Source organism: Mustela nivalis, assembly GCF_964662115.1.
Source record: "Mustela nivalis genome assembly, chromosome: 5".
In the NCBI taxonomy this organism is placed as follows: Eukaryota; Metazoa; Chordata; class Mammalia; order Carnivora; family Mustelidae; genus Mustela; species Mustela nivalis.
The window spans coordinates 23,236,426-23,260,712 of record NC_139024.1 but is presented as its reverse complement, the minus strand read 5'-3'; the positions used below and the strand labels follow the sequence as shown (position 1 = coordinate 23,260,712).

The 24,287-nt window shown below is 45.0% G+C and overlaps 1 protein-coding gene and 1 long non-coding RNA gene across 7 annotated transcripts in view; one reads left to right on the top strand and one right to left on the bottom strand.

The window, feature by feature from the left end:
* Positions 1-24,287, top strand: part of FOXO3 (forkhead box O3) — a 127,120-nt gene that overhangs the window by 1,177 nt on the left and 101,656 nt on the right. For 2 of the 6 annotated variants that reach the window (XR_014312176.1, XM_082732055.1), the window contains exons 1-2: positions 1,521-1,680; positions 1,810-2,555. Coding sequence is in view for 3 of the 6 variants with exons in the window: in XM_082732055.1 (XP_082588181.1) it covers positions 1,938-2,555 (618 nt within the window). In the remaining 3 variants the exon portion in view is untranslated. Of the gene's footprint in view, positions 1-401; positions 728-1,520; positions 1,681-1,809; positions 2,556-2,812; positions 2,879-24,287 lie in introns of those variants that run through there. The other 4 variants (XR_014312175.1, XM_082732056.1, XM_082732057.1 and 1 more) reach the window with 4 other exon arrangements.
* Positions 682-1,658, bottom strand: LOC309865570. Its single transcript, XR_014312177.1, has 2 exons — positions 1,546-1,658; positions 682-979 (listed from the first exon to the last, which is right to left on the bottom strand). It is a non-coding gene; the product is annotated as an uncharacterized lncRNA (long non-coding RNA).

Here is a 24,287-nt window from a genome sequence, read left to right as displayed (position 1 = left end):
GCCGTGGTAATCTCTGCGATCCGCGGTCAGCATCTTATCTCGCGTGTTACGGGGTGTCCGATTCTAACTGGGAACCGGACACCAGGGCGGGCCTAGAGCCCGGGGGACGGACGCGCCCGCCGGGGACCCCCGGTACCAGGCGCCCTGCCCGGAGTCTGAGAGGCCACTTGACTGCGCTCGTGGAGCGTTAGGGTCTCCGCTCTCCCCCTCCCTCTTCTCTTAGGCCAGCGCCGCGCTTTGTTGTCGTCGAGGTCCTCGGGAGGGAGGGGGAGCCCGGCGGGGACGGCTGAAGGAGCCCGCCCGGTCCCGGGCCGCCGCGCGCTCCCTGACACCCACGCCCGCAGTCCCGCGGAGCCCGGCGGCGCAGGCGCGCGCGCGAGCGAGCCCACATAGACACACACACACACGCACACACACAGCACACCCGGGCCTGCCGCCCAGCCCTCCCCCTGGGCGGGGACCCGCCCGCCGTCAGCCTAGGTTGAGGCACCCTGCGTGTGTCTATAACTTTGTGCTGCGGCCGCGGCCGCCCTGCTCGTGGAAGGGAGGAGGAGGAGGAATGTGGAAGGCGGCGGCGCGCAGGCTGACAGGCGTTTCCTCAGGCGGGCTGCGGCGGCGGCCGGAGCGCCTCTCCTTCGCGGAGGCTGCGCGCCCCCTCCTCGCGGTGCCCCGGGTCCGCGCAGAATTGTGCGTCCTCCCCCCTCGTCCCTGAAGGGAAGGAACTGAGGTAGGCGCCGGAGCTGTGCAGCGGGGCGGTCGCCTTCCCGGTGACTCCGGATCTGCTTCCGAGCTGGGCCAGGCGCTTCCCTTTTCCCTCCCCGTGACTCGGTGTGCGCGCCCCCCTTCCCTCCCGTTAGTATTTTTAAAGGACTTGAGTGAAGGGGGGAAAACTGTCAAGATGGCAGCAGCGGGAGCAAGGAGGTGATGAACGTGCTGGTCCGGGTTTTCTGGTAGCCCGGGAGACTTGGCGCTTCCTGACCTGTTGGAAGATTTATGTTCCGACTTGCCCCCTCCCCCCGTCCTTTCCTGGGAAGGGGGTGGAGGGTGCAGCGCCTGCGGGCACATAAACCATACAGACCCCCAAAGTGGTCGTGCCTGCTTGGCTCGGCCCTTTGCAAACACCCGCCGCGCTGGTTGCCCCCCTGCTTCCCGTCTTTTTTCTGGAAGTGACAGGAGCCAGTCCGCGCTCGGACCTACGTTCGTCCTCCTGGCCCGCGGGCGAAGAGGGGAGAAGGGGGCTGCCCGCGCTGTCCCCGGACTCGGGCCCCTCGGCGGGGAGAAGGGGGTACAAGGGGGCGCGGAGGCGGCAGGGCCGGGGACCAGCAGAAGAGCGGAAGACGCCACAGACTTTGGCTGCGGCGCCGCGGGAGGCACTTGAGCGGGCCCGAGCGAAACATAAACAAACGCACGCCCGCCTGGGCTCCGACCGCGGCTCGGCTGCGCCAGCTCTGGCCGCTGCCCGCTTTAAAGGCGCGGCTCGCGCCCCTCCCCCCGCCCCCGCCCCTCCCCCTTCTTCCCCGCCCAGCCACCTAGCCCTGGAGGGACCTGCAGATCGGGCGGCCCCGGTGGCGGGGGGAGGGGGCTGCCCCGTGCGAGCCCGTCGATTCGCTCCCGGCTCCCCCGAGGCCTGGCCAGGGGGCGGTGTCTGCGGCGCCAGGTTCGCGGGACGCACGTCTCCAGGTCTGCCTGTTTCTGGGAGGCGGGCGCCGTGCGGCCGAGAAGCGGCGGCGGCGGGCGCGGAGTCGCGGAGGACTGGGCTCCAGCCCGGGATAACCAACTCTCCTTCTCTCTTCTCTCGTGCTTCCCCAGGCGGCGGCAGTAGCGGCAGCGACTCCTGGGAGCCCGAGCCTTCGCGGCGCCCCCGTCCCTCCCCCGCCGCACCCCGCCCCGGCGCGAGAGGAGAGCGCGAGAGCCCGAGCCGCGGGCGGGCGGCGAAGATGGCAGAGGCACCGGCCTCCCCGGCCCCGCTCTCTCCGCTCGAAGTGGAGCTGGACCCGGAGTTCGAACCCCAGAGCCGGCCGCGCTCCTGTACGTGGCCCCTGCAGAGGCCAGAGCTCCAGGGGAGCCCGGCCAAACCCTCGGGGGAGACGGCCGCCGATTCCATGATCCCCGAAGAGGAGGACGATGAAGACGACGAGGACGGCAGCGGTAGGGCCGGTTCGGCCATGGCGATCGGCGGCGGCGGGAGCGGCGCGCTAGGCTCCGGGCTGCTCCTTGAAGACTCGGCCCGGTTGCTGGCTCCCGGAGGGCAGGACCCCGGCTCCGGGCCAGCCCCCGCGGCAGGCGCGCTGAGCGGGGGGACGCAGACGTCGCTGCAGCCTCAGCAGCCACTGCCGCCGCCGCAGCCGGGGGCGGCTGGGGGCTCGGGGCAGCCGAGGAAATGCTCGTCGCGGCGGAACGCCTGGGGGAACCTGTCCTACGCCGACCTGATCACTCGCGCCATCGAGAGCTCGCCGGACAAACGGCTCACTCTGTCCCAGATCTACGAGTGGATGGTGCGCTGCGTGCCCTACTTCAAGGATAAGGGTGACAGCAACAGCTCTGCGGGGTGGAAGGTGCGTACCCACCTCGGGCGGGCGGCCGGACCCGCCGGGCCTCCTGCGCAGTGCGAGACGCGCCTTCGATTCATCGGAGCGCGCCTGCGGGCGCTGGGGAGAAGGGTTGGCACCGAGAGCCTCCGCTGTGAGGTTTCGGGGGATCTCTGTGACCCCCAGAGGAGGGGAACCTGGGGTCGGCCGCGGAGGGTAGGGCGGGGAAAGGAGGCTTCCGAGGAAGCCTCGGGCATGGGCAGGTGAGGAGAGGGGGCGAGGGATACCGGCGAGGGAAGGACTGGCGGACGGGAGTGCGTTTGCTGGATTCCCGGGACGACACAGACGAGGTAGGTCTTCGGCCAACTTCGAAGTAGAAATCAGCCGTAGTGGGGATGCGGGAAGGGCTTTGCGGGTGCAGTGAGAGGATGTGGGGGTGTGCTTGGGACTTGGTACCCGGAGGAGGGGTTGGATTTGTGGTTTCCAGTCGGTTACAGAGCATGGTCGTTGTCACTAGCTGGGTGAAAACCCTTGCGTCGAAGTTTCTGGCTTGTGGGTGTTAGTTCCCACAGGCACACCGATCCCACTAGAAAAAGCAGTGCTTGTAAACCTTTTCCTGGCAGAATGTCTTTACTTGCCTGTGTTGACACCTTTATTCCTTAGAGATGTTTCTCCAGTAAGCCTGCCCCCGAACTTGAGATGTTCTGAGCCCTGGAGCGGGCCAGCCCTGCGGCCTCCGGGCGGACCAGCCACACCTGCTGCTCTCCTTGAGGCTTGGACTCTGGCGAGGTTTGAGGCCTGGAGCTTCACCTCGGCCCTTGGCAGGGAGGTGTGGTGTCAGGGCTGGGCCGTAATGGCTTCTACCTACAAGTGAACCAGAAGAGAGGCTCCCTACTGTTCCTTTTCAGCCTCTTGGGGCACTGGACACGTGGTAGGGAGAGAGGTGTGGAAAGGCCTATGATGTAATGACTTCCTGCAGTTGGGCATCCAAACAGATTAACTCCTGTGCCCCTGCTGGGCTGCTGATACCCAGCTGCTTTGCTCTTCCTGCACCTCATCCTCCTGGCCTCTTTCCCCAGGACATGAATGTGTCTGTACCAGGCAGAGGAGTCCTGTACAGTTGGAGACACATATGGCTTATCAGTTGCTTCTATTTGCAAGTTATCTTTTTTTTTTTTTTTTTTAATTAATGAGGTAGTTCCTTCCTCCTTCAGTCCTTTCCTTCAAGGTTTTTTGGGGAGCCCTGCATCTTCCTGGGTTCCAGTAGGTGTATACAGAAAGAACAGTTTAATCTTGGTGGAGAACTGGAACACAGGAACCTGTATGTAAAAAAAAAAAAACTAGAGAATTTAGGGTGTTGAGTTTTAATTTGTTTTATTTAATTTAGTTTTTTTTTTTTTTTTATGTTAGTCACCATACAGTACATCGTTAGTTTTTGATGTGGTGTTCCACGATTCATTGTTTGTGTATAAGACCCAGTGTTTCAATGCAATAGGTGCCCTCCTTAACACCCATCACCAGGCTCATCCATTCCACCTCCCCCCCCCCAAATCATCAGAGTTTTAATTTGCTTAAAACAAAACAAAACAAAACAAAACAAAACAAAACCTTGCAAACAAAGTATCTGCTTTGTTGCTGTTTTTTTTTCCCCCCCAAATTTCTTATGGCTCCTATTGGAGAGGACTTGTTGAGAAACTTTAAAAGCTAAACGTGTGCTTTGAAGTTATTCCACATATCTATCTTCGTAAACAACTGCTGACATTATGAATCTTACATTTGATTTAATTTTATAGCTTTGCAAAGGAATGCCAGTTGTGTGATATGAAGGTCATTTACAGAAAGCTTGAGCCTTTTCAAAGCAGTGCTACTGTGGTATCTTTTAAAACTGAGTTTCCAAGTGAATAGCAGATTGTTAATACCAGGGTACAGTGTCAGGAAGGGGTGAGTTTCAGGGTCTAAGAAAATGGATATAGGCGTTTGGAATATTTTTCATATTTCTCAACTTGAAATTAGTCCTGTGTATTTTGAGTTTGGTGCAGAGAATCTGCTAGTTAAAAGTTAGTTAGCTAACCTAGTTAAAAGTTAGCTAACTAACTTTTAATGTTGGGTTTTTACTTTTCCTTTGATTTTTAAGTTTACACAAGTATTTTAATCCCACAAATAACATCTCTTGTTATTGTAAAGAGAGTAACCGCTTAATAGCATTTGATTTTTTTTTTTTTTTAATCTAGGTGGGAAAGTAGTATTACCAAAAGTAGCCATGAATTGTGATTTGGTTAATTGTATTTTCATGTGGCTAGTGGGACTTGCAATAGAGATTTTTGGGCCTAGTCCTAGATTTTGTGGTTTTATGTCCTTAACTTTTTTTTTTTTTTTTGGGTCTCATGGTTTCTTTTTCCTTCTCTGATATCTTATTTCTCTCTTTCTCTTTCTCTCTCTCTTTTTTTTTTGTTGAAGTATAGTCAACACAGAGTGTTAAATTAGTTTCCATTTCATCTCTCTTTAAAACTTATGAAATATTGTAAGTTGAAACTCAAGCCTTAGTATGCTTAATACAGGACATAAAGTAAAATATTTTTTTATTTTATGTAAGTAGAATTATTTTTACTTTAAGATTTTACATCAGTTCTATTTCTCAGTATCACATGGCAGCTAATCCTTGAAGACTGTAGGGATATAATTTAGTTAAAGAGTTTTTGTAAGATGACCTTCATCAAAAGATGCACCCATGCAGGAACTTCCAAATCTTTGATGATGAAGAAAGCCCTTTGAAACTGGGGCTGGTTTCATATTCCGATTATGACTAATAGCCAGCCTTTTTTGTGCTTGTGGTTTAGTGGGGGTGGAAGAAGAGGGAAAAGGGAGAGGTCAGGAGCTAATTGTGACCCATTTCCATGCGTCCAAGTTTCAGGAGTCGATTCCTATCATGATTAGTCATTTTGAGAGCATGCTTGTGCATTTAAACCACACTACTTTCATTCTGAGTTATGCATTAGGGTTTTTAACTTCTGAAAATGTCTAGAATTCAGGTTTACTCTCCTAGTCCTGTGTGCACAATGGTGCAGTATGCAGGGTTTGGGCCTTACTTCTTTTGTGGCTTTTTGGGCTATTACATTATGAGATCCTGTCACCAGAATTATCACCCTAAGATTAGAGGATAAAAGAATTAGAAAAGAGGCCTTGGAGATCAGAATAAGGACTAGTGGTTTGAAGCCTTGGTTGCATATTTGGATCACCTGGAGCTTTTTAAAAACTATCAATATGTAGAAAATTGGTTTTAATTGGGTGGGTCTGGGGCTTAGCATTGGTGGTTTTTTTTAAATTTTTGTCTTTTAAGTTTCTCAGGTGATTCCGACGACTTGTTCAGCCAGAATGAGGTTTGCTGAGATAGTTCAGCTCCCTTATTTTATAGGTGAAGAATCTGGTTCTTCAAGTTAAGGACTTTTCTAAGATCACACAGCTAGTTAGTATTTAGCTGTAATTCTGGAGATTTTTATTCTTTATCACCCTGTTTTTCTCTTTAAATTGACCAGTTTTTTAAAGGATTTTTTTTTTTTTTAAACTAAGTAATAGATAGTCTTACATAAGTGGAAGATGCTTTCCTGAAAAGCATATTTGCTTCTCAGTCTGAAAACGTTTTGGTTATTAGTTTAGCATCAGAAAGAGGAATATGATGGAGCCTGATCGAGTTTATTACATTTGTATAGCCATCCCGTCTGTCAGTACCCGTACTTAGGAACTACGAAGTGATAAAGGGGGCAGAAAAGATAGCGTTTTAACAAAAGGAGGAAGTTCTTGGTTCAGGTTCTAGGTTTGTCGGATACATATTGTGCCAGAGAGAGAGGTGATGGCTATCTCACAGATTCCCTTACCTCAGGCATTAAAGTAGAAATGAATAGTCAGATGTGGTTAAGAGGGGAGAAGGTTACATTTCCTTTAATTCCGATTAAATTTATTTGCACTGCACCACCCCTAATTAAACTGCTCTGTTCTCTCGGTTCCTCCCGTTGTGGGGCAGACCTCTAGGATTCCAGGGTTTACCTGTTAGGACTTATTTATCTCTCTCCATCTCCTCACACCCACACACCTGCATTTCCTGGGGGATTAGGACACAATTACATGAGGCAGCCCTGAGTTTCTGTGCTGTTTCTCACAATTTCACAAATGTAGGCTCCCGTGCGTGTGACGACTTCTGCCGCTGCTCCTCTGGAGGGTAATTCGGCAAGAGACGACGTCTTCATTCCTGTGAGAATGTGTGCTCTTACAGCTTCTCCCCAGCGTAAAAAGATGAGAGCCCACTGCCACATAATGCCTGCTGATGTTCACTGTTCTTTAGATTAATGCATCCAGTGCCTTCCCAACAATACTGGATTAAAAAAATGTGATTTTTAACTCCAACTTTGATTTTAAAAAATATGTCTTTAAAATTTCAAAATGACAAAATTGTGGTAATTCCATATTGACTTATAATTTTGGCCTTGGTCATCTTTTAGAGTAACTCACCAAAGGGCCCGTTATGGTCGTGTGTAAGGAATCTGTCTTCTGCTTGGCCTATGTTGCCAAAATGCTGTTTTGTAATTTCCTTTGGCAGTACTGTCTTCGTCAGTGATTCTCAGCGAATAGACTTCCTCTTCGTACAGCAGCAGTACACTAGGGGGACTGTTTTTCCTCTTTTTCAAAGCTGTGTCATCGACCTATGAAGTGAAGAAATTGGCCCTTTTTAACTTTGATCTGTGAGCCCTATGTAGCAGAGAGACTCTTTAAGAAAGAAGCTAAGTGTTTGTTTTGATATGTTTATCTCCTTCTTAGAAAATGAAATGAAACTATGCAGACTTATTTTTAGGAGATTTTAGGAGGGTTCTATTTTAAGAGAATGACACCATAGAAGAACATCTTGTAGTTAAACTTTTTTATATGCATGATTCTTACTTAAAACCTGCAAGATATTTTTATTTGGAAAATTAATGAAGAGTCCTTGTCCTACCAAAAAGTCATTTATTTGGTCTGGAAAAAGCTTAGCAAACACTGTCCATCCAAAGATCTTCATAAAAATGCCAAGGTAAGACTGTTTCATTCTGTACATTCTAGTAGGGCACCCTACTTACCCACTACCTATCAAGATTAGATTCCCAGGGCTAGAGAGAATATGGAATTTATTTTATTTTCATATCTTCCCCATCTTGCCTGTGGGGGAACAGACTTGATCCGATTTTTGACTCCCCATTTTGCTCCTGACCTTTTCCTGTATCACAGGTCCTGAGGAGCCACTTTGCCTTTTTGCTGCTGTAGAGGGAGCTCAGAATGATATACCTCGGTGGATTTTATCTCTAGATTTCTGTAGGTGTATGTGGATTAGTATCAGTAGACATTATAGCTGGTGTACAGTAAGTGACTACAAGTTAGAGAATACCTTTTTACCTGTTTTCATCACATGTCCTTTTATTCATTCAACAAATACTTACCAAGGGCATCCCGCTCACAGGGCATTCTGCTGGGTCTCAGGGATATAGTAGTAGCACAAGGCAGAGGTTCAGTTCACAGGATTCAGGTTCTGTTGGAGGAAGACAGAAAATAAACATGCAAATCTGTGTTCTGTTAACTTGTCATTGTCGTTCATTGTCTGCCTTTTTTTTATGTCTGTACTTCTGCTTTCCTCAATGCTTCAGCTCTCTGCAGAGGAGTTACTGGCAAAAGGCAAAGTTGGTGTTGAACTCTGGCTTGGAGCTGGTTTTTAATTCTCTGCAGGTTGTCTTCAGCTTGCTTTGGAGATGCAGGGCCGCTAGAGCATGGCTCCTGTGGTTTAGGTCTATTTGGGAGAAGCTGGGGCTTTCCCAGGGCTAGGTGGATTAGAGCACACCTGCGGTCCTAGCCTGAGATGGGGGTCTCCAGTTCTGTCTTGTGGGGCCTGGTGTAGGACTGGCCTCCCTCTGGAGTGGAGGTGGAGCCTCGATACAGCTGACTCATCCACATTGCTTCTTGCCTCAAATTTAGAACTGAGAGAGGTTTAGGAGATCATCTAACTGCTTCATTTTACAGGTAAGGAAGCAGGACAAGAACATGTGAGCAACTGGCTCAGGAACCTGCAGCTGGCAGCGATGCAGCTAAGAGTGTGTCCGCGTGAGCCCTCGGCAGCAGAGTTCTGGCCTGTCTGCTGTTAACCATTGTGGTTTCACAGCTGTTCGTGTCAGTGCCTCCATTTCTGCAAACTCTTACTTCATTTGCTCGCTTCTGCTTCCCCTCCTCTGTCCTTTAGGCCGGCTCGTGCTGGAGTAGCTGTGTTGCTTTTTTAGCATTCTCCATCAGTGTTCCCAGCTAACCTTGCTGAAAAAGCCATCTATCTCAAGCCCACCCCACCCTCCATGCCCAACCTGGACTCCCACCTATTTCTTTTGTCATTTTCTGTGACTCCTGCATATTCCCAAAGACAGTATAAGAGCTTCCAAAGCATGGAGTGTGTCTACCAGACAAAAACATTTCTGATACTCGGAGCTGTTCTTTGATTCATCATGTCCTCAGCTCATAAAGATAGTCTTGTTCTGGGACTCTGAGACTGAAAGGAGATGATGTGACTCGGGAGTGAGGTGACATCATGTGTAGAGTGTCTTGGATACTTGTAGCTATGAAGTCTTGGACCTCCTCGCATTAATGTTGATAGGATATAGTATAATCATAAAAGGGTGCTCTGCCATCCAAGGCATTTCTTGCATTGTCTTGTTTCCTTGTATTCCGAGTCCCTGAAAACTTCATTAGTGCCAGTCACTGCCCATCGCAGAAACTGAGGAGAACCTTGATCTAGGAATGACTTCATTCAGAGAAAGTTGAAATCAAGTGTGTTTCCTGTGTGTACCCCACTGATGCCATGTCAATATGCACTGTTTGAAAAGGGTCACCATAGGATTGTTCAGCCTACAATTCACTTACCACTATTTACAGGAGCAAAGCTGTTGTGTAAAACTCAGTTGCCCACGATGTTCTGCTTTGAAGGCAGAAGTCCCAGAGGTACTTGGAGTTTTTATCTGCGGATTGGAAAATGAAAGTCACATGGGAAGGAGGAAGAGACAGCAAGCACTCTCTGAGTGGATCTTTTCTGGGCCAGTGTGTAGCTCTTCCGAGTCAGGAGTTTTCTAAATAGGTGGTTTAGGCTGTGATAGAAGACCCCAATTCTGATGGCATCGTGACGCCAGCAGACTCAGTATCTTTAATCATTTTATTCTTAACCAGACAGCCTTCACTTCTTTGTATCACAGTTTCCCCAGTTGGAAAAAGCAGTAGCAGGCAGCCTTAGAATATTGTGATGTATCACTCCTTCTCGATGAAACACAAGAGTATGAGTGGTGCATGTTTCAGGCTGGGATTTTCCAGGGAGCGTGCCTTTCACTTTCTACTCAGACTTTTTTAGATTTTAATCTTGGGACTTTTGCTTTGCAGTTTGTCACTTACCATTATGAGATAACATAATGTGAAATGGACTAACTTCCCTTATGGGCTGTGGTCCTTCTAGTAATTATCTATGATGAAGAAGCCAGGTTATCTTCTAGGGGGTCACCATGCCGCGTATCCAGATGCACCGGAGTCCTGCCGTGGAGAGGTGCGCACAGACCTAGGAAAAGTGGTGGCACAGTTGTAGGGGGCAAGGCCGAGGCAGGAAGTGACTCCTGCTCCAAACAAATGGAATGCATTAGCTTTCCTTTGGAGTAAACCTACGCTAAATCCAGCTTATGGCAGTTTTTAGTAGTTGTTTGGAATTTTTTATTTCTTTGAAGACCTTTGCGTATGTGTGTTGGGGGAGAATCTGCATCATATCTTTCATTGTGTTTCAGATGTCTAGTGAAATTAATAACTTGGCTCCTGAAGCCATTGATAATTCACTTTAAACTCAGAGCCAGCAGAGGGAGTACACAAGTCTTTAAGCTCATCTCAAGTATTTTTTTCCCCTAGAAAGCTAAAATAATACCTTGATTAAAATAGAAAGAACTATGATATATAGTGCTTTCATGTAGGTTTATATCCTCATTAGAAAAGGATAATTTGGGCGCCTGGGTGGCTCAGTGGGTTAAGCCGCTGCCTTCGGCTCAGGTCATGATCTCAGGGTCCTGGGATCGAGTCCCACATCGGGCTCTCTGCTCAGCGGGGAGCCTGCTTCCTCCTCTCTCTCTCTGCCTGCCTCTCTGCCTACTTGTGATCTCTCTGTCAAATAAATAAATAAAATCTTAAAAAAAAAAAAAAAAAGAAAAGAAAAGGATAATTTGGGGAGGAGGCTGTTAAAAACCCAAGGTAATTTTTTTTTTTTTTTTTAAAGGAAACCTTGGTCTTCTGCGACCCATGGTCTACTTTCCATCCCCAGATAGTTAAAGCACTTTTAACTGAAAAATATCTTTCCCTGTCTTTCATCTTTTTTGCTGTTCCATTCCTGATAATATATGTGTTTATATCTAATACCAGATTTTTCTATGTCAAGTGTCTGGGCCAGGGGAGTGTTGTTTTTTTAGTGCTACTTGGAATGGGACTTTTTTGGGGGTGTGTGTGAAGATGTTATTTATTTGAGAGAGAGTACACACGTGCCAATTTGGGGATTAGAGGGAGAGAATCTTTCAAACAGATTCCCCACCGAGGGTGCAGCCCATCTTGGGGCTTCATCCCGAGACCCATGAGATCATGACCTGAGCCAAAACCAAGAGTTGGAAGCCCAACCAATTGAGCCACCCAGGTGTCCCTTGAATAGGATTTCTGATATTTTCCAAGACTTCACAGTTTCCCACTGTTGATAGAAAGGCAAAAGATACATTTTTTGCTAATTAAGATTGGAAGTAGTCCACTGGTGATTATAACTTTGAATTTTTTTTGATATTTCTGTAATGCTGTGGTTTGTCATCTCCCATCACTTTTTGGTGGTGGTGATGTATTTTATTTATTTATTTTAAAATATTTATTTATTTATTTATTTATTTATTTATTTATTTGGGAGGTGGTGAAAGAGCTTGTCTGTGCCTGTGTGTGGTGGTGGGAAGGGGCAAAGGGAGAGGGAGAGAGAAACCCAAGCAGACTCTGGTGATTGAGAAGTCCCATCTCACAACCAGGAGATCAGGACCTAACCCCAAACCAAGGTCGGAAGCTTACGTAACTTGGCCACCCAGGTGCCCCACTGTCATGGTTTATTTTAATTTGGGAGTTGTAGTGGGTTGAATATTGTCCTCCCAAATTCATGTCCATCTGGAACCTCAAAATGTGACCTTATTTGAAAAATAGGGTCTTTTAAGGGGTAATTAGTTAAAATTAAGTTGTACTGAATTAGGGTTGGCCCCAAACCCAATGTCTAGTGTCCTTATAAGGAGAGGAGAGGACAACTAAGATGCGCTAAGTGCTGAGAAGCCTGCCTGAAGACGGAGGCAGAGGTTGGCGCGATGCAGTTACTAGCCAAGAAGAGTACTGGCTATTGCTGGGAGCCACCTGAAGCTAAGAAGAGGCTTTTAGCCTCTTTTAGCTTTTAGCCACGCTCCCCCAGCCTTTAGAGGGAGCATGGCCCTGCTGACAATTTGATTTTGGACTTCTAGCCTCTAGCACTGTGAGAATAAATTTTTGTTATTTGAAGACCCTGAATTTGTTACGGTAGCCTTAGGAAACAGACACAAAAGCATAGAGATAGAAGAGAGGGACAGGCAGGGTTGCAGACAGAGGATAAGAATATAGAGTTTTACTTATTTTATTATTGAGGTATAATTAATATATAACATTGGTTTTAGGTATACAACATGCTGTTTCAATTTTTATGTATGTCACAAAATATTCAGCACAGTAAGCCTACTTAAGGTCCATCAGCACACAAAGTTACAAATTTCTTTTTTTTGTAATTAGAACTTTTAAGATCTAGTCTCTTATTTGACAACTGGAAGTATGTACCTTTTGACAACTTTTACCCATTCTGCAAGCCCCCCCCTAGGATTTTTTTATTTAGATTAAAATGTTAATCATTCACAGGTCATTTAAAATTCTACTTCATTTGGCTGTACGGACAGAAGGGAGGCATGAATTCACCTGAGTTTCCAGTTAGAATTACTAGAACTTGTTCTACTCTCTTCTCTCCCATTTCTTTTCTTTCTTTCTTTTTTTTCCCCAAGATTTTGTTTATTTATTTGACATGCACAGATCACAAGTAGGCAGAGAGGCAGGCAGAGAAAGGGGGGGGGCACGTGAGCGGGGCGGTGGGGGGGGGAGTAGGCTCCCTGCTGAGCAGAGAGCCAGATGCAGGGCTTGATCCCAGGACCCTGGAATCATGACCCAAGCCGAAGGCAGAGGCCTTAGCCCATTGAGCCACCCAGGGGCCCCTTCTTTCCCATTTCTAATGTGTCCTGGGCTCCCCCTCATTATACCACCCTCCCCCCTTACTGAATTTATTTCTTGGCCTATTTCTTGAAGCTGGTGGAATGGCTGTACTTGTGGAATGTGGGCTTGAGGTTTATAGTAAGCCCATGAGTTCTGGCTGAGAGCTTTGGTCTAGAACAGCTAGTCTTTGAGGGGAGAGAGGAGCCTACTGTCCTCAGCAGAAGGATAGTGTTGAAGAAGAATCCTTTCTTTACTGCCATGACCTGAGGGGATAAGGTTCGTTGTCATTGGTGATGGTAGTAAGGCTATCCAGAATATCTCTGGAGTCCCTTCTGCTCCTCCTGGGCTTGGTTCAGGGACTTTCAGTCTCTTACACCTGAGGCTTCAGGTGTATGTCTCCTCTGTGTACATTTATGTCCAAAAAACCCAGGCGTCCTAATGAAGCATAGAGCACAGAGTGGTAGATAGTACCAGAATGGAGCCATATATTTGGTTGCTTGATGTATATCAAACAGAGCAAATGATGTTGAAGAAATACATCAAAGACATTGAATCAAGTAATTTGATGTCCATAATGGGAAAAAAATGATCTTGATACCTGTCTTACATAATTTGGTGTAATTGACACAACTTAGTTCATAGACATACCTGCAAAAAGAAAAACGATCTAAAAAAAAAAAAAAAAAAAGTAGCAGCAGATACTTTCTAGGTACCTGGTAGGTGTTTGGGTTGAATTGTTCTGAAGTATTTAGGAATCAGAATTGTGCTGGTTCATCTTATATTCATAATGATATTTTTGGGAAGGGGAGCCAGGATGACTTTTACAATAAAAAGGAATCTACACAACCACGTTTTCAGGCCCAGGCATAAATAATTATAACAATAGTAGCTATGATTTATTGAGCAATGGGCATCAAATGCACAGTTGGGTTTTTACATCTGATATTGTTCTTGCATTGTAGGCTTTTCAGTGTAAGTCCTGATTTAAAGACCAAGAAATGGTTCAAGAAATGGTTCAATTTATTATTACTTTTCTTTGACTCTGGAGCTTTTGCCTTTTCTGCTATGCTCTACTGCCTCCTAGAGTGTGGGTAGGACTTTGGGTTGGGTGGGGAATGTACAATAATGAAATTAAATAACTGCGATTCATTTGGCAGGATTCATTTGGCGGGAAGGGTTGTGTGTGTTTTTTTAAATTTAGGTAAATTTGATATGTAACACTAATTTCAGGTGTGTAACATAATGATTTACTACTTGTATATTATTGCAAAATGATCACCACAAAAAGTTTAGTTAACCTCCATTACTACACATAATTACAGAATTTTTTTTCCTTGTGATGAGAATTTTTAAGATTTACTCTCCTGGCAACTTTTGCACCTGCAGTTCAGCATTATTGACTCTAGTCACCATGCTGTATTCTCCGTCCCCATGACTTACTATAACTGCAGGTTTGTACTTCTAGAAAACAGCTGCCACTTAAAAAGTTGCCATGTGCCACATCTTTGTGTGTATTACCATTAAATCTTCATAGTAATCCTCTGGAATACTGCTGTCTTGAATGCTTGTCTGCCGAAATGTGGCCGACTGAGGTAACCCGTTGTGTGCTGCTAGGGGAGTGGACTTAGACCCATGATTTCGGCTCATTTCCTTGATTTTATTAGCTAATAACTTAAGAATTGGGTCTGTGACTGGCTTTTAGTGGGAGAGTAGAAGAAATGGCATGAGAATTCTGTCAAAAACCTGCTGGTTTGGTGATTCTCGTTTCTGATAGTCACTTCCTTGCTTGGCCATGGTTTACTCTGGGTCAGATGGAAAGTGTTGTTACAATTAGTACTAATAGAGTGCTACATCGTATGTAGACATCCTTTGGGTTGGGCTTTTATCTTTGACCAATTTCTGCTTTGGGAGAACAGGGCATCTGTGCTTCTGTTATATTGTAGGCTTCAGGTAGGTAGATGAATGGAGACAAGACCACCAAGAAAAACAGATTTCACGGGGAAAACAACTTGTTAAGTAGTTCCTGGCAGAAGTTTGCCTGCTGAATCAGGTCTTGTAACTCAAGTATTAAAATATTTTGTGTGGTGGTTGACTCTTTGGAATGGAGTTACTGTCGGCTTTAAAGGCAGGTAGCTTGTCAAGACAGAGACAGAAAATGTTGCATAGTGCAAGGTGCTGGCTGGGTTAAAGTGTTTATCTCTCCTGAAAAGTTTACTGCTTTTATCTTTAAGGTAAAGATATGTATGGGTAGGACCTAAAATGATGGTTTTAATTGGCTAGGGGAGTGTAGTACTCTGTGCCCTAAGATAAAAACATGGCTAGCAGAATACTAATCCTGTGTGTGTTGGAAAAAACTTTGGAACTCTCAGTTTCATAGTAAAGATAGGTGAGTTGTGTCTGGATAGTGTCCAGAAGATAGACTGAGACACTATGATAAATGTGGAGCAGGTCAAATGGTTCTGCCTGATAACTGAGTATAGCCAGGGTGCTGGGGAGGGTGATGGGCCCAGAGGCAGTTGCAGTAGAAGGTGGCAGTGGCCACAGTGGACTTTTAAAGGTACAATTCTGGGTAGAAACCTGAAGTCTATGGTGGGCATAAAATTATATCCAGTAGAACTTGTTAAATGTCTTGAAACTGGTACGGCTTCAGAAAGATCAAGTGGATAGTTGAGTCATCAATTCACATAAGTCAAATCTCAAACTGCTTTTAGGCTGCAATGTCCTAATAATTGATTTTTAAGATCATATTTCTTTCATCATAAATTATCTAGATAATTGCCTCAGCTCCATATTTCATATTAAGCTCAGCTGAGTGATGTTTAACGCATCCTGCTCAATTCTTCTTTTCTTAAGTTTTAATTTTAATATTTTTAAAAGCTGATACATTTAAATTTTTTGTAATACTGTAATGGTTTTATAAAGTAAAACTCTTTCTCTAGACCTCTCCATTAGAAGTTGTTCTTCTCATAAATTGTTTAAAAACTTTTTAACCTAATTTAAAACTCCTTGTTGGTGTAGATCTTCTAGAGTTTTTACCTCATAGGATAGCTATCCTGGGACTTCTGCCAGCATTTATTTCCATATCAAGGATTTGTTTTAATCTCACCCTTCATACATTTGCATCTGTTTTTAAAATATTTTATTTATTTATTTGAGAGAGTAGGAAAGACAGAGCAGGGGGTGAGGCAGAGGAAGAAACAAGACTCCCTGCTTAGCAGGGAGCCCCATGTGGGGCTCAATCCCAGGACCTTGGGATCATGATCCCAGTGGAAGGCAACCACTTAAATGACTGAGCCACCCAGGTGCACCCCATTTGCATCCTTTTTTTTTTTTTTTTAAATTAAAGATTTATTTATTTATTTATTTTTAGAGAATGTGCAGGTGTGCCTGTGCATGCAAGCAGAGGGAGCAGCAGAGGGAGAGGATCCCAGGCAGACTCCCTGCTGAACTTGGAGCCCACGCAACCCAGGGTTTGAGATCCTGACCTGAAATGAAGAGTCTGATGCTCAACCAGCTGAGCCAAACAGGCACCCCATACGTTTACATCTTTGTATTGGGTACCCCCTTTTTGTTAACCTCCCAGTTGGTAGTCTGAGAAGGGGGTGAGTCTTTATTCACAGTTTCAGTACAGTCTCATTAAAAGCGTTAATTTGCCATGTATGCCTGTACCCATCTTGCAAATAAACAGCAGACCACAGACTAAATTTTCAGTAAGATAACTTTTTAAAAAGTGAACATTGAAACTTTGAGCCCAAACATTCTGAATTTGTTTAAAAGAGTAGTGAGCAGTTAGATTAGGTGTACCATTTGTATAACCCTGAGGAGCCCAGAATGGGCATATGAAAATTGTGGACCTGATTATTTTAAGGTTCTCTTCGAGCTGATTCCAGGGTGAGTGTGCTTGCTTTGGCACACTTAGGTTCTTAGGCTCCTGATAGATAACTTCCTAGGTGAGCTAGGATAGTGTTTCTTGAAATTAGTGGCCTAGATCAGGCCTTCTATCTCCAACCCTGTCCAATAAAGATAAGCTTACAGCCTTCCGTTTGAATAGATGCATGTCCTCTGCTGAACTGAATATCTGAAGAAGTCCTGTTAGTCTTTTCCCTTTCCAAGAAGGAGCCTTATTTCAGGCTGGAAGTCTTTGTGTTCTGGGTCATGCTTTTGGCTTTGCCTGAACTTCACATTAGTTGCTAAGGTGAAGTTTGGCACTTTGACCATAGGTATCATTTCATAGGGCATGCTTCAGGAGGAGGGGAGAGGTTTATTCTGATAGTCTCAGAATCAGGGAATGCTTTGAGTTAATTCGTGGGTAATTAGTACTGAATATCTGAAGTATCATATATTAAATTAGGAAAGTTAACTTGTGGTGTTAGTGAAAACTATGGCTTCTAAATGGATTTTAAAATAATTAACAAATGGGTGTTTTTAATTGAAAATTGTAATTCTCATTTTTAAGACAGATTTATCCACATTTTAGTTTTCTAATCAGATCAAAAATTGTAAATTGATGAATTGATTTTAACTGTTAGCTCAGTGGAAATATATCTGAGTTTTTCGTCTCTGGGCTCCCAGTGTTTGACCTGTTGGTGTGAGCAGTGATAATTCTACCTGATGTCTGTCTGTGTTACCTGCTCTGAGATTCTCTGCTCTGTCCATTGACTACCAATACTGTGTTCTGTTTTGGGTTCATCATTCTGCCTTAAAGAGGATCATAAAGCTTTCAAACATTGTTTTCCAGCTTGTTAAGTCCTGCATCTATCCTAGTCAAGAAGGAAAAGAAGAAAATAACTTGGTTTTATCATCTGAATCACATGATTTTACAACTTTGAAAACTCCTTTGTCAATGTGGTTAATGGGAAGATAATTTCGGTTATCAAGTGCTCTGAGTTATTTCAATTTCCTTCCTCTTGCCTCCCCTTTAAACATTTTTTAAAAATTTTGTTCAGGGTGGTAGATTTTCTGGCACATGATTTCCAAGTTGAACCTTCAGATGATTTGTTTGTGAGAGGTTAAAGCTGTTTGCCTCCAGTCCCTAGTTACTAACTCTTCTTAGAAAAATAAAAAAAATTATTATAAGGATTTACTGATATGTCCTTTGGACTGTTACCAAGTCTTTGACAAATGTGGACGGTTCTTTGATCACGTAGCAATTTCTGATTTTTGAACCTGAAACAGCCAACAATCCTGTTGATTTTTAGATCAGTCTCAGAATTTCAGAGCCTCAGTTTTACCTGTTGTCACTCCCAGCCACTCTCCCATTCTTTTTTCTTTCCTTTTATGTCCTTAGACGGTATGTAAAGGGGACTCACTACCCTTCTCTTTTTCCTATCCACCTACCGTTTCTCTGATCTTTCTCCTCTGTCAGTGATTTTCAGCCTTGGTTGGCTGCATTTGAGAATCACCTGGGGAGCTTTGGAAAACACCTGTGTTTAGGTCCCATCCTAAAACAATAGGTTAGAATCTCTAGGTATGGGGCCTGGGCACCTACATTTCTTGAAGTTCTCTGGAGGTTACAGTATACAGATACGGCTGAAAACCATTGTCTTAGAGAAATGAGATTTTGGTGGTGGAAGTTATCAACTATTTTAGAATTGACTTTTAGACCTATTTCTACCCTCTCCTCCATGGGAAGATTACCAAGTAGAGTTTGCTTCCTGGGAGCTCCATATAAAGAGTGCTGTCTAGTTGGGCTCTAAGAGAACAGTTGGTTTCCAAGACAAGGGCATCGTTTTTAAACTGTGTTTAATTAGGATTTCCTCCTCTACTTACTTTTATATAAATGAATGTGGTTTCTTTAACATTTCCAACTCCCATCTATTTTTCTAGTTTCTACTGGACCCTAATTAACATATTTGAAAGTTGTCAGGAATTTGTAAAAAGAGACAGTGCATGAGTCATGTTCAAGTCATTGCATGAGACTTGAACACTGAGACACATAAATTTACTGTTCTTCTTTTGTGCAAACTAACCTGATATCCCGGGGCGGGGGTGGGGAGCTACCATATTCTGATGGCATTAAGCTAGTGGTTCTCCAGGTGTGATCTCCAGGTCAGCTGTGTCAGTATCACCTAGGAACTTGGAAATGCAGATTCTTGGGCCTACCTCAGGCGTACTGAATCAGAAACTCAGGACCCAGCAATCTGTGTTAACAAGGCCTCCAGGTAATTCTGCAAGCTGAAGTTGATAAGCCCTACTTAAAGTCATTTGCTAAGACTGGAATTCCTCTGGTGACAGATTGGGAGTCAGAAATCAAATTCTCATGCCCCCTGGGCTTCAGAACCCTGACAAGAGTGGGAGAAGGTGAACAGCCATCTCACAGTGGTATCTGCTGAAATGTAACAAAGGTTGTAGCCCCTTGGGTATTGTAGACTTGCCACAGATCCTGGATGCTGTGTAGTTTTCTGTACAGGGCAGGGACACCAGCCTCTCTCCTGGATGTCCATGGTGAAGGAGCTGGTCAGGTACACAGGGGATGTGAAATGTTTCTCCCACTGCATGTATTATGTTCTAAGGATTTGCATTGAGGTTGGATTCTTGTTTTGTGATCTTTCCCCCTTGTTTTGGTCTTGTGGGAACATTCTTAGTTTTAAGACTAGCATCAGACAGGGGAGTAGTCACAGTGACTCATCCACAGACAGACGTGGGACATGTGGGAGAAAGATAAGATTAAAATGTGCTGGGTGTAATCGGTGTGGAGGGTGAGTGAAGCAAAGAGGAAAGTGATGCAGCTCTCGTGATGAGTTCAGAGGCGATGCTGTGGGGAGGAGATGGCTTCCATCTTGGCTCACAGTCCTACCAAGGCACACAGCCTCTCCCGCAAGGTGAAGCCAGGTAAAGATCAAAACAAGTTATTCCTGCTGTCAGTATCATTGGATTCTGTAGTCCATTAAGCTGGGCCTCATGATCAGCCATATCAAACATAGCTGATGGCTTTAGGAATATAAATAGTGCAAATAACAGTGGGTTGGCCGGACTTGGAAGTTCATTTCAGGACCTCTTAGCAGCTGCTTCAGAACGCTGAGATTCATAAATGCTCTTAAACCTGACACATTAAAAAGAAACAACAACACGGGAATAGTTTGTATTACAAATTCTTCTGCTGTTGGTAGCATACCTTTTCCTTCAAGAAGCTCTCTCCAAGACAGCAGGGCTTGGATGCTAAGCTTCAGAAAGACAGTGATCTGAGGTGTCTTGCTGGGAATGGGGAAGCCAGAAAAGTTTATTTTTCTTAGATTCACCAAGATTCTTGAGAAAGATCGAGAAGGCAGGTTGAGGTGTTGAGTTATCAGAAAGTTCAGGCAGTGGTAGAGAGAACTGCGTCAAGAGATTCTGTCTGGAGCCAGTATTTGGAGGATGTCCTGAATGTGCCATGCACACTGTAAGCAGCATTCAGAGTTGGACTGCAGGAGATTACTAGGGTGTTCTAAGACCAGAAGTCAGTCAGATGCAGCTGGTGGGGTGTTTCTCAAAGCTGTCACTGCTCACAGATGAAATGTGTAAACGTGTTAATTCATTTCCATTTTGGTTTCCCAAACGGATGGGTCATTTCTTCCATGTTTTGGGGACAGGGAAAGGGGAGTATCTTAAAAAAAGTCTGGCATCAAGGATGCATTTACAGAGGAGCAAAGTGCCGTAAGGAGCAGTTAGGCTCATAAGAAAAAGCCTGCCTGGCAGCAGTCTAGAAGTCTTGGCTCCCAGCCCAAGGATCAGAAGGATCTGAGTCCTTGGCTCCTGTGGCCCAGATCTGAAGATGGTATAATAAGGGACATCTGTCTGCTTGACCTCTCTTTTAAAATCCCCTCTAGGAGGCTGAAGAGGAGGCCTTTGGTTTTGAGAAGAAGGTCCCTGTGCCCTGACTTCTATATGCTGCTGGACTGGGGAGAGTTGACGTTGATACTGGAAAGCTTTTATCCCCACCCCGCAAAGGGGGCAAAACCCAGTATATCTTCAGTCTGCATTGGTGTGAATTGAAGTGATACGTGCAGTCTCAGCCTTAGGTTTAGCCGTCATTTTCTTGACTATAACTAAAAGCTACTATTAAATGAACATTTGTTATGTGCCAGATGCTGCTAAGAGCTTTATGCATATTAAATGCACTTCCTCTTTACAGATGAGGAAACAGAGGTATAGGATGGTTGACTTGGCTAAGACCATATGGTTGGCAAGTGATAGAGGTAATATACCTGCATCAGTATGTCTCTGCTTTGACTAAATCAACTCTAAAATCAATGATTCAAGATTTAGGGACCTTTGATTTTATAATACTGCCTGAGACCTCACTGGGCTGTTCCTCCTTACTACATCTCTCAGGGGTTTAAGAGTAGAGAAAGGAGGGGAGTTTGCATGATCTTGTGTTAAAATTGAGACAGTTGTGTTCTACCTGGCCAGTCACTCTTGCAGAGCCCATGAAGAACAGACTTGAGTGTGAGGTTGGAGACAAGCATTCATATTAGACCCAATAGACTTTTTTTTTTTTTTTAAAGACTTGCATTCCTGTGAAGTATAATTATTCTTAGGGATGGGAACTCTGCAAACTGCCTGTTTTCTCCAGGCTGCAAAGCAGATGTAAGTAATATTCCAGGGAGGGTGACCCAGGTCCTATTTTGCAGATGGAGAAGTGAGACACAGAGATGCGAGAGGACTGTGTTTTCTCTCCTTCTCCCCCCGGGAAAGTGGAAGCAGCCCAACTGTGTTCCCCCACCTGGTGAACAGCTACATCTGTGTGGTCTGGCTTTGGAAGCCAGTGGATCATTTAGGCCTAGTTTCCTTCGAGCCCCAGAGTATTGTGTCTGATGGTTTAAGAAGGTGACCTGAAGTAAGCAGGTGTTAAACGATGGAAGCCTGAGGAGGAAGAGGCTAAGTTGTAGTGGACATGACCTGATTGGCAAAGAGGGATCTAGGAGCATGGGTGATGGCCCAGTAAAAATACCTGGCAGAAGCTGGGAGGAGGGTGGTAGTTGTGTTGATTGTGAGGAAATACTAGGAGCAATGGCCAGGTTTAGGACCGTTAAGCTATTATGTAATTTCTACAAAGAACATTATCAAAAACACATACATACTTTTGCTTAAGTGATGTCATCAGTGAATACATTTTATGGTTAAAATGTAAACCGTTTGCTTTCAGTCTGTCATGGAACCATAGAGACTCCTTCGGGGAGAAAAGGGAACCATAGCATTTTTTATTCTGGAAGGAAAAAGAGGAAAACAAAGTTATTTGTGTTTCTGGAATGATAAAAAAGTAATAATGTTCTGTGTTTTGGTGTAGTGTCTTTCAGGGAGTTCCGAATTCTGAATAATTTTTTTCTTTGTCAAAGTGGGAGAGGCATTCTGTCTGTAAACCAAATCTCCCAATCCTTGGTGTTTGAGGGGCAAAGGAACGAGAAGAGAGGAATAGGAAACTGTATGTGCCATCTTTTTCCCATTATCACCCTGTCGATGAAAAATGATCTGCAACTTGCTGCCAAGACTTCGTTAAAAGAACTTGGTTGTCTGGTATTTCTCATCTGCATGAAAAATAAAGTGTCTCCATTTTTTCCCAGAGATTAATGATAAAGATAAAATTTCTCAATACTTTAAAATATAGGCTGTACACTCTCTAAGAAAAAGCCCTAAAAGCAATTGAGGCTATTTTTTGAATATTTATTACACAAACAAGAGTTTTCACTGTCATATAGAGACAAAATATTTTCCTTGCACTTTTAACCCCCGTGAAAAAAAAGGAGAAATCAGCCTTTGGTTTGGCGTAGACCATTTATTTACTAGCTGCTTAAGCAAGTGCCTACCAGCTGCTTTTAGATTAGAGGGGCCCTCCTAAATGTCTTGTTTTCCAGATGTGGGAAGCAGGCCCAGCATGCTTGTGACATGCCCTAGACCTCGTGAGTGGAAGTGAAGGTGAGGCCCATGCTAGTCCGGGACTCCCAGTCCTGTGTTCTAGTGGGAGACCGCTTTTCATCTAAGGTGTTGCATGGAAATCTTGTTATCTCGTTTTAAGAACTCAGAAAGATCTTTCTCAGTCACTGACTGGTATTTTTAAAAGAGGCTGGACTTCTTTATACGAAAATATTGCATTCTGCATGAAAACAGAAATGCCCTCAAAGACCTAAAAGAAGATAAAGGAGCTGTTTGTAAGGTCATGCATTTTTCCTATTTAATACCTTTCAGTTAGGTTTTTGTCCTGTAGATGTGAGTGACTCTTCTAGAAGATGTGAAGAGGTGAGGTTCTTTTCATTTTTTGAGGAGACAACTTTCAGGGCAGACTTGCCATTGGGTTTCTGTTACCTCCTTTACATCAAGGTGGGAAAGCCAAGTCTGACCCAGAAAAAATTGTACAGGCTCAGAAAAAGTTGTACAGTAGGTCAATGCATTGTTAACTCACTACCTGTATTAGGGGTAACTGGCCTCACTCCTGAGCCTCAATACCTAGACCATACCTAGACCACCTTTCTGGGCAGCCCCACTTGATGTACCTGACATTCCTCTCTCCCATCTCACCTGGGCCCTGTTTCCTGAGGGATTTTCCAGGAGAAGGACTGGAAGCAAATTAATGCTAAATTGTTGCTGGCACCTCTGAGTTCCAGAACGAAAGGCTTTGGGTATCTCATCTGGTTTATCCCTTTATTTTCTGGAGGAGGAAATTAAGGATGAGAGATGTAAGGGAGCGTACCTAAAAGTGCACAGTTGGGCCACTCTTGGTTTTGAGCTGCCTAGTGGACACCGTAGTCACCACCACTCTGATGGAGGACAACCTGCCCGACTGCTTCATAAGGGTCTGCCTGTACCTGCCTGTGCAGGTTCCGAACTTCAGACGCTACTGCATTATTCTCCAGGGAGGAACAAGGCGTTTTATTTCACTGTGGCCAGTGTGGAGGCATTCTTTGGAAGTGGACCTGTGAGAGACTTTCTCAGGTGGCCACATGTTGCCTTACCAATCTCCAGACCTTGGAGAATGACTGATGGGTGGCAGCCCCTATAATCTAGAGTGAAGGGGCCTGAATTTTCTAAGTGGTTGTTTGATGGTTGTAACTTGGGGTAAGAGTTCCATTGCATATGTTTCCAGGAATAAGTGACTTTGTGCCAGAGAAGCTGGATCCGTGGCTTTAATTGTCAGCAGTTTGCTGCAAGGGGAATTTGCAGTTGCACCAGTCTTGACGCTGGTCAGGCTGTACATTAAATGGTGTTTGGTAAACTTGGATATCTTCAGAAATTAAGCCCCCAAAACAGCTTTCTGTAACTATTAAAATCTGATTGATAGGGGCACCTGCGTGGCTCATTGGGTTAAAGACTCTGCCTTTGGCTCAGGTCATGATCCCAGAGTCCTGGGATCAAGCCCCACATTGGGCTCTCTGCTCAGCGGGGAGCCTGCTTCTTCCTCTCTCTCTGTCTGCCTCTCTGCTTAGTTGTGATCTCTGTCAAATAAATAAATAAAATATTAAAAAAAAT